At 42.9% G+C, this 10665-nt stretch overlaps 1 protein-coding gene across 3 annotated transcripts in view; it reads right to left on the reverse strand.

Annotated features, from left to right (window-relative positions):
* Positions 1–9523, reverse strand: part of E2F7 (E2F transcription factor 7) — a 38315-nt gene extending 28792 nt beyond the window's left edge. For all 3 annotated transcript variants that reach the window (XM_033116128.1, XM_033116127.1, XM_033116126.1), the window contains exons 1-3: positions 9294–9523; positions 8517–8609; positions 874–1149 (exon numbers count right to left, since the gene is read on the reverse strand). In XM_033116128.1, coding sequence (XP_032972019.1) covers positions 874–1149; positions 8517–8609 — 369 coding nt within the window. In that variant the 5' untranslated portion in view covers positions 9294–9523. The remainder of the gene's footprint in view (positions 1–873; positions 1150–8516; positions 8610–9293) is intronic.
* Between the last annotated feature and the right edge of the window lie 1142 nt (positions 9524–10665).

Raw genomic sequence — 10665 nt, forward strand, 5'->3', positions numbered from 1 at the left:
ATTTTTATAGATTTAAAAATCCACCAACATGAGGAAAAATGGAAGAGAAATAACATTCAAATCTGTGAGAGAAATAACATTCAAAATAACTTTTCTTAGCATGTCTGGCAGAAAGTTTGATGGGAGAGTGAAAATACGGACCACTGATTTTTTAAAAAATGTATAGATGTGTTGCTTATTCAATAGTTCTGGTTCTCCATAGGCCATGTAATTTAAAGATGACTTAACTGTAAAGCCTCAAACCACAAAATGAACGTACATGAGAATAATGAAATTTCCCAAGTTAAAAATACCATGTTTCCCCGAAAATAAGACCTAGCCGGACCATCAGCTCTAAAGCATCTTTTGTAGCAAAAATTAATATAAATCCTGGTCTTATTTTAATACAAGATAAGACCGGGTATAATATAATATAATATAATATAATATAATATAATATAATACCAGGTCTTATATTAATTTTTGCTCCAAAAAGACACATTAGAGCTGATGGTCCGGCTAAGTCTTATTTTCGGGGAAACACGGTATTTAGATTCATATTACCCTTTAAATTGGAGCAAAATTAAATTCACAGCAGCATTTAAGAAATTCCAGATTCCCTCATTTAATCAGTTATTAAATATCATTGTTAAAAAAATTTAGTTTTAAATGTGTACTGGTCACGGGGGTAACATAAAGAGACGAAAGCCTTCATTATGAAAAATGAGATACAGGGTGAGCGTTCCATTTCAGCTACATATATATAAAGGATTGAAGTTTAATGCTGCTTTTGTCCCAAAGTAGTTGAAATATTGATAATTCTATGATTTTTTCACAATAAAATAAAAATAATTTTAAATTCCTTAAAAGACCCTGGGAGCATAGCCTGTTTACCTGCAGAGAGTCTGTAAACGCGTTATCCTTGTTCTCAATGGGTCTGAACAGTCCCTTTTTCTTCTCCCGGTCTCTTATGTCTGGGCTTGCAGCACTGATGAGCATCTTCAGGTTAGCTGTGGGCGTCCATGGTTCTGCCTGATGTCTGTCGACAAGCTTCACTGGAGTAATGGGATTCCTTTCTGGAGTGAAGATTTTTTGCTTCGATAAGTCAATCGGTTCATTTTTGATTGGAGTCTTTGGGGCCATCCTTGATGGATCAACAAATATATTTTCCTGTATTTTTAAAAAAGACCTTTTAGCGAGAATGAGAAAGGGCAGCTAAGAGGACACTTTGTTCCCACCATGAAACTACAAACAGACCATATGTTCAGGGCTAAAAAATAGTAGGATAGGACTAACGAAAACAGACAGAAGGAAGCATGGGAATCAAGGAGAGTCTCCAATGAGAAACTGATTACAGTCTGCTACTCCTTTTATGCATATTTTTCATGGCACCTTTGAAAAAGTCATGAGTGTTATCTGTCACTGGTGGATGCTTGTAATAGGTGGGGATGAGAAGGGCAAATGTGAGCTGAATCCACATGCTCCTAAGTGCCATATTTTTTTAAACACTATGTACAAGTTTGCACTAACTAGCGAAGAGCATTATGCTTTTGTAGTTCAGTGTTCACCATTGCTAATATAGCACTGAGCAGGACCTAGTAATGTAAGTGTACCCAACAAAATGCCACATTTTAAACAAAGCCTGCAAAGCTGTCAAATGTTATTCTCTCACAGCAGTGCTTCTCAAACCATCCATGGCGAAGGACCAGAGTTTTTTATTTCCGAATTCCCACATCCTGATATGTGGTCTTACTTCATAGGACTCATATACAACCTCTACCCCATGTGACTTTCTACTTGGGTTTGCCAATCAAACTGACCTACAGCCTGTTCAACAAGAAAAGACCACTGACCACAGGCTTAGATGGCATGAGGGCAACAACGAATTGTTACAGAGGTTTCTAAGTGATTAAAACTCTCCAGTTCTGTTGTTTTTTGCAGCTTGGTAGTACTTTGTGGAGTACAGCCTGCCCTCAGATCACACTTTGAGTAGAACGTCTTTGATAATTGTAAGAAAAGATTGATGATGGGTCCATTATGTCCATCAGTCTGCTGTGAAAAAGGATTGTGTATAGAGAATCCACATTTGGAACTACCAAGTAATTAAAGCAAATTTCTTTCCCCTAACACCAGTTTTTGGCATTCAAAATCAGAAACATGCTGTTCTCTCTGTAGCACAATTCACCTCCAGGCAATAATGTTTTATATAATTAGGAAGGTGGGTAAGTTAAATATTTGTCACTCCTTTTCCTGTACACATATCACTCTATAGCTACTGCATGCTTGGATTTTGGCTGAGCAGTGGTTTGAAAACAATGCTTCCTTATAAATGAGCAACATGTGAAGAGGGAAAAGATTGTTTGGGAGAAACTGGAGTTTTTGTTAGTAAGCCAACTCTTGTTCCTCGGATTAGCAGAAGCTGCCAGCTAGCCATAGTGAGGTTCTATCCTAGTGTAACAGGAAGGAAGGGGGTGGGGATGTAAGTGACGGTTTCTCACGCCACAGCAGCAGTAAGCATCCAGTTTGGGCACTGCACCTACCGCCATCTCTTAACAAGTTGCTACTAGTGTGTAGTTCTGATGAAATCTTCTACAAGGGAACTCTCCAGGGAAAGTATCCAGTGTTTCCTATGTGCCATACTGTGCATCTCATGTACTTAATGTATATCAACTCCTCATTTAATCCTGTGACCTAGGTACTATTAGTTTTTCAGTCTACGATTTAGAAACTGAGGCACAGAGAGGTTAAATAACTTGCTGGAGGTCACATACAATCTCATTTGTATAAAAGTAACTGGTATGCAAAAAATAGCTGAAAGCAGGAGTTTCTGAAATTCTGCACCTAGAAATAAGCTTGTCCTGGGTGCAAATCAGGTGGAAGTTACCGTTTTTACAGCTCCAAGATACAGGAGCCAACAGGCCCCACTAACATCTATGGGAAGGCAGAATGGAGAAGCAGTTCTGCACGCAGGCTCTAGGGCCAGTTTACTTGCCTCTGCTACTTATCAGCAGTGAGAAGGAGGGCTGGTTCTCTCTCGGCACTAGACTTTAATTCTCTCAACTGAAAATGAAGTTCATAAAAATACCAACCACCAGGGTTATGAGAATAGTTCCTGACAGGCCATGAAACTTAGCTATTATCTTTCCCCTTTTCCCATGCTTTATTACCATTCATCCTGATGATCAGAGCTAATATATTTAACTTCCTGGTTGTATGTCTTGTCTCATTAACGAGGCTGTGCACTTCTGGAGAACAGGGAGCAAGTTCCACATGTCTCACTGCTCACGCTTTTTGGCAAAATGCCTTGCCCCTTTTAAGATGTGCAGAGAACATGGTGCCTTGATTATCTAGTTATTTGAAAAGGTATCCACACAGCAGAGGGTGTGGCCCAGGCTTCTCTACTTTCCGTGGTACCTTACTTTTTCCCTACTGAGGAGCAATTCAGATGGATTATTTCCTCCAACACTTTGTTGTATTTTCACTACAGCTTATGCAATACAGATGCACCTCGACTTATGATGAAGTTGTGTCCCAATAAACCAACTGTAAGTTGAAAATATTGTTAAGTCGAAAATGCATTTAATATAGCCATCAACATCGTAGCTTAGCCTAACCTACCGTAAATGTGCTCAGAATACTTGCATTATAGGGACGTAACCCCATCGTACGTTGAGGAGCATCTGTGAAGCGCCTTCCTCTTCTCACCAGAAGCAGGAGACACAAATGGGTATTTTGTAGGCATAATGGGATGTGAAAACACGAAACACAATATCCAAAAATGCCAGAACACCGTGAACTGCAGAGTACTGGTTGTTTAACTTCGTGATCGCCTGGCTGACTTGGCGCTGCAGCTCCCTGCCACGGCCGAGAATCACGAGAGAATTCTACCGCGTATCACTAGCCCCAGGAAAGATCCAAAGTCAAAATGTGAAGTTCTTTCACACCATCATAAAGTTGAATGATCATAAGCTGACCCATCATTCAGGACCATCTGTACTTAAAGCAGGGGAGTTAGGTTACCTGGTACATTGTGACTGCATCACACTTCCACAACAAAAGGAAAAAAAAAAAAGCCTGGTAAATTGTTTTACAAGGTCTCAGGTGGGCAGAAAGTCAAATGCTATCGAGTTGCACCCTGCTCCATCTGTGTGTCTAGCCTGCAGTCCAGACGCTGTATCATGCGGTGGAAAGGGGATTAGAATGAGAATTCAGAAACCTGGTTTTTGCCTCAGCTCTGTATCTTTTTGCTACTGGACAAACTGTTCATTCTGTCTGAGCCCAAGTTTCCTGATCCATAAAATAAGGGGTTCAGACTAAAGTCTCTATCTGCAAGGCTTTCCAGCGAGGCTGTCCAGTTGTGTGGTGGATACTGGGACGCACCCAGACCGCTGCAGGAATGAATGACTCATTGCTGCAGCTGCTGGAAGTAATGCCAACAAGAAGCCTGTTCTCGCCTTGGCGGAGGAGGGCTGCCTCATCTGGGATCAGGCCCCTCCCTAGGAGGCCTGTACTTCAGTGGCTGGTAGCGGTAGCACTGCCACGTATGAGTAAGAGCCTGGCCCCTTCATCCTTACTCACGACTACTCCAAGGGGTCATCCTAGGACTCCCTGTAGGGTAAACTCAGACTTCTACTTGAGACCATTATAGATGCATTTCTCCCTCTGAAGGTCTGTCTGCCGGCCCTTCCACAGGCACTGATCCTCAGAGCACTCCCTATAAACCTCCTGCACACTAACCTCCTTGTCAGATCTGCTTGCCAGGAAATCTAAGCTGCAAAACCCTGGAAATCACTTCCTCCTTTAGAGAGAGACTGGAGAAAGTAACCCATGAAACAGGTTTTCCAGTTCTCATATGTAAATGGAGGTAACACACCGTGACTTACCTGCCATAGAGTTGCTGTGAGGAACAGATCAGATAATGAAAGTGAGATCAGTTTGTACTCTGTGAAGTACTATACCAATGTTCATGGTTATTGTTAACTATACTGGCATTACAACCATGCTGTATGCTCCCACAGAAAGGGCTTTGTAGATAAAAGATCTGGGTTTCAGTCTTGCTTCCGTTTCAGATACCGCTTTGGTCATGTTAATATAAACAGTCATCAGCCTTGTTACGGCCCTGGGCACTATTCTGCCAACTGCTTTTCGACTTCCATCTCATGCAGATTCCACATTCTGCCCCAAGACTTTACTCGCACTTCTTAAACTTGCCCGGCACTTTATCACATCTGAGCTGTTGCTCACACCATCACGTGGTCTTTACTGCTATTGGCTAAGCTTTGCCCATTGAAACCCTACCTATTAAGGCTCACTGCAAAGACAGGCTAGAAAGTGTCTCCCGCTAGCTATTGACTAACCACTCTCCGTTCCTTCAGAGCACACTTTCCAGAATGAGTAATCCACACTGAGGGTATTCCCCTGCCCATGTCCCAGGGGTTCTTCAAACTATCAGTGTATTCTGATCCACTGCTTCTCACTTAGGTCACCTCTCAGGTGCCAAGTCAACAGCACAATACCTCACGTGACCCCACTGCAGTGTTTAACACTGTTGACTGTTCTTTGTTCTATAACTGTCAGTCTTTCTGAGATAACACTGTTTCTGTTGGTTCTCTTCCTACTTCTCTGACTGCTCCCTCTCAGTCCCCTTCACTGGTTCCTCTTTTCCATGCTTACAAACCTCAGACCTCTGCTCCTCTCTGTTTGCTCTCTTTGGGGGTAGTTCACTACACTCTTGTACATTGCTTTAAAACCAACCTGTATGTTGATAACTCCCAAGTTTGTGCCTGGCTAGCACCTTCCATGAATTCCAAAGTCAGGCAACCAGCGGCTACCTACACATATTTATTTACCTGTAATGACACAGATACAGGTACCTATTTCAAATTGAACTTACCTTCTTTGTTAACCACTGCACAAATGAATGACCTTCAAAGAAAACTTGTGCCCACCAAGTCTAGGCGTTGTCCTCAAATATACCACATTCATTTCTACTTCTTTACTAGTTCCCTTCCCCTCTACTTGCCTAAGGTCTTAACCTTCATTCCTTCAAGTCGTAGTTCATTCAAGTGTTCTCTCTTTCACAAAGTTCTCCCTCCCCACAGCTCAGTCCTTACTGTTCACCTCTTCCTCCCAAATCATCCATTTTCTATTTATGTTGTGCGTAAATGCATTGCAAACAACTTACAAGGCATTCTGTTTATAATCCCACAACTGGGCACAGTAAATTTGGGTAATGAAGTTGAAAACTCCTTTACATTTTAAAGAAAGTTTCTCTATGAGTAGTAAGAAGATGCATGTATAATATAGTACTTATATAAGAGTTGTTGACCAGTCAAGAAAGATAAATGCTCTAAATGCCAACTGATCCACAGGACACTGGAGCAGGCACCCCTCAGAGGGTTTCAAGAAGGAACAACTCAGCGCCACTAGCTTCTGGCCACTCTGGATCTATTGTACATTTCTTGAATGCCCACACCTCATGCTGTTTCTTCTGCCTAAAACGTCCTTCTTACTCACTCTTGTTTTCTTGTAGGTTGAACGTCCTCAGCCTAAAGGTTAGCTCCTTTGTGAAGCCTTCCAACTCCAACTAGACTCCCCATGAATTTATTTCTCCCTCCTCTGTTCTGCCGGGGTCTCTTTGTTCGCACTCCTATTATAGCACTTACCAAACCATAGTGCAGTTGGTCAGTTTTACGTCCGAGTCCCTGAAAGTCTCTCAGGTAACTGAGGGCAGGACCTGCATTGTATTCGTCTTTGGCCTGTCAGTTTGAGTACAGTGTGAACAGTGTTGCTGGGTGCCTTACAAAAACCCAAAGGGGGAGGTACTATTTATTAGCTCCGATTTATGGAAGAAAGAAACAGGCTTAACTAGGTTGGGAGACTTATTAAAACTCTGTACCCCTAGCACCTGGAACATAAATATTTGTTGAAAGACTGCATAAATATGTATGTTTGAGGTTACATAACCAATAAATGGCAGAGCAGGAAATCAAACCCAGATCTCTCTGGCTCCGAATCCCATGTTCTCACCATCCCTAGAAATTTCCCTTCCTTTATTTCACAGCAAAGTGAAAAGAGAGACAAAAGCCCCTCTTAGTGTCTGGGCAGAAGCATCTTGTTCTCCTCCCTTGCCTCCTCTTTGAGGCGAAATAATTCCTACACGCACATTCCATTTCAAACATTTTAACCCCTTTCCTAGTCTGTTTTGAGTCACTTGAGGTTTTCTCCACACCCTTTAGAATGTGAAAGCTCAACTGGACGTAGCACTTACTGATGCTAACTAGGGTAGAAGTGTCCTAGTTGAAGACACTTGATAAAAAGTCATTGACCCAGAAGGAAAGAAGTGGACACTGATTTAGGCTTTACATAAATGTATACATATTCTTTCAAGGCTGTCTCATCCAAATTATAAAGGAAACAAAAAGTTTTGCTCTGAAACTCCCAAAGCCAAAACTCTGACTATATACTTTAAAGTCTGGAGATTTCCACCCTCATATGGCTTAGGTACTTTTTAAAAAAGTCCACTTTAAAACATAATGTTTTGGAGTACTTCTTTTCCTAACAAAAATAAATGCCAGGAGGAAAAAAAAAAAAAAACTTGGAAAAGCATACAATTTCACACCTAACCAAAATTAATGGTTGTCAAATATTCTTCAAAGGTGCTCTGCAACCAGGCAGTTTCATTCAGTGTTGATGCTAAATCTAAAATGTAGACCAAGATCCTAAAGAAGTTCAATGCCTAAAGAAGTTGCTATGCTCAGATTTATATTCCAAGTTTCTAAATCTGAGCTTGTTATAGCTATTAGCCTTTGCCTAAAAATGTTTGCTTAGATGTTTGCTACTAATAAGCTATTATACATTTTCAATAGGGCACTGGTTGGTGAGTGTAACTGTGCTGATGTGGGTATGGTGATAGTTTAGATATTGCTATGGCCAGTTTATTTGATAATATTTCTTGAAGACACCACCATGGCCTTACAAATCACAACGGGTATAAAAAGGCGAGATGACTTAGTGCAAAACCAGACCAGCAGTGGTACTGTAAAATAGTAAAAGAGTATGTTGGTGTGCTTATCTCCCTGTATGGCAGGCATAGGTCCCACTCTTGGGTGAATGGAACAGCTTCTAGGAGTTGATTAATGTGTATGAAGAACATTTCACAGCATTTTAATAATCCAGAATTTACAGCAAAAAGAGTCTATTTTCCAGGCAACCGAGGCTTAACATTCCTGCACAGCATTAGCTAATTCCACTTTTGACAACTACAAGTATACAAATTTTTTATTGCAGCGTCCTGCATATCTTTGTCATATAAATTGTTTCCAACATTGCATCTAACGCAGCCCCTTTCTATTGCACAGTAACTGAGAAACTCAATAAGTTTGGATGCTTCCATTAAAAAAGCATATTTCTATAATGTTCACAAAATTAATTAGGTATATAGACAAATATAAGTGGCATATTGAAACACTTAACTGAATTAAACATCACCATACTAAATATGTTAGAGCTTAAGGTATTTAAGTGCACTTACTTACCTTTTGTGCATTTTCCCCATCTTCAGTTGCAAAATCTAGTCTGGGCTGCCTGGGGTTGATCAGGTCTTTTAGTGTTAAACAATTCACCTCCATCTGTAATGCACAATTACATTAGAAAATGATTTTACAATTGGATGTTTTCTCCTCCAGCCAAAATATCTATTACTTGTTCGTGAACATGAACTTCCCCTCCCTAAATTGATCCTGGGAATTTCCAGGAGCGTAAACCACCCCCAACTCTGAAACGCACATGAATAACACAAACACTAATTACTAAAAACTTGGGAAGAAAAAAAACACCGACAAAAATAATGATTTTTAACGAAAAGTAACAGAACAAAATAAAGTTACCAGGTAAGATGGGTGTAGGGCAAATCTGTCTACAGGGTCTCCTAGGTCAGTTAATTTTGGCGCAAAGAACTGGGAGGAATTCGGCTTTGAGGGGGTTTGAATCCGGGGGGAAGAAACCTGATCGCTAGACCAAACCCAGTCAACGATTAGCGCAGCCCCTTCTCAGGCTTCCGAGCAGATCCAAAGGATAAACTCTCCCAATGAACCCCCCCAAATCGTGAGTAAGGTTAAGTCCCCTTTACTGCCCTGCCAGAGGGAGAGCTGGAGCCAGGACACCCCACGCGCTCCTGGTCTGGCAGCAGAAATTCCTCAATTCTCCGCCAGTCGCGAAGGGGAAGGGTGGCAGGCTGGCTCCCGGGGCGGGCGGGATCCCCTTTACCCCCAATTCCCGCCTGCCCGCCAGCGCTGGGGCCGCACGCTACTTACTCCGTCTTTGCGAAGGCTTCCTGCCTCTACGGGAACCTCCACCGCCTCACATCCGAGCGGGATCAGCGGGTCGAGGAGATCAGCAGCCGGGCGGTGACATCAGGTAGGGAAAGCTAAGCGCGCAGACCCGGGTTCCGAATGCCTGCGCTGGCTGGGATCCCGCCGCGCCGGGGTAGCACCAGCGTTCCGACACGCCGACAGCGACTGCAGCCCAGGCTCGCAGTCCCCGCTAAAACACCTCCTCTGGCGCCTTGAGACCGAATTTGAGAATCCACCAATCAGCGGCGGCCGGGGGGTGGCGGCCCCGGCCAATCGCGCGGCGGCACAGCCCGGGCTTGCCGCCCCTCTGTGCCTTGGCGCTCCTGGCCGCGCGTTTCGCCCGCACCCGCCCAATTGTTGCCGCTTTGGCCCCCTCCCCCTTCCGGGTACCTGGAAACCTTGGGCCTGGGAGCTAATTCCTGCTGACGACGCGGACCCCGGCGGCCGCGGGAAGCCAAGGTGGGGGCGGGCGGGGCGGCGGGAGGAGAAGGAGGAGGGCTCTTTTGTTATCCATAGGAGACCCGCTCAAGTTCCCTGGACGTGTCGCGCGGGTAGATCGCGGGCACAGTCAGGGGAAGGGGAAGCAGATGGAGTTTGGAAAAACGATATACACACTCTGGATGCTGCTGTCGCCACCTCCTGCCCCCCAGCAACCTGCGCAGAAGCCAAGTTGTCCAGGCTTGTTGGGGCAAACTTCCTAACACCGAACGCTGGTGTGACACGTGAACCATGGTTACCACTCTTGCTGCTGAGAGCAGATGGCACGCCAGTTAGCCCTGGAAACTAGGCTGCAAGAACCAGCTGTGTTTTTTTTTTTTTAAATTTTCTTGCAAGTCTGGAAAAGTTCTTGGTGGTGTTCCCATTTCATAACATTGCCAATAAACATTTCTTTGCAATATGGACTAGCGTTCTGGGAAATACTCGAGAAAATTTCCTCAACATTACTGATTTGTATTCAATGTTTCACTTCCTTCAACTTCAGTTTCTTATTTAAAATATGAATATTGATAGACAGCTTCGTGTGTTTCCATAGACATTATTGTTTAGAACAGTTTTAAATTTACAGAAAAATTGAGAAGCTGGACAGAGAATTCCCGTATATCTAGTAACCCATTTCACCTATTTGTTAACGTTTTACATTTGTGTAATACTGTCATTAAAATTAATGGACAAATATTGATATATGGTTCTTAACTGAAGTCATTACTTTAGTCAGATTTCCTTAATTTTTGCCTAATGTTCTTTTTCTCTTTCAGGATACCACATTACATTTTTAGTCTTCATGTCACCTTAGGCTCCTCTTGGCTGTGACAATGTCTCATACAGCACTTTC

Source organism: Rhinolophus ferrumequinum, chromosome 10 (assembly GCF_004115265.2).
Source record: "Rhinolophus ferrumequinum isolate MPI-CBG mRhiFer1 chromosome 10, mRhiFer1_v1.p, whole genome shotgun sequence".
Classification (NCBI taxonomy): Eukaryota; Metazoa; Chordata; class Mammalia; order Chiroptera; family Rhinolophidae; genus Rhinolophus; species Rhinolophus ferrumequinum.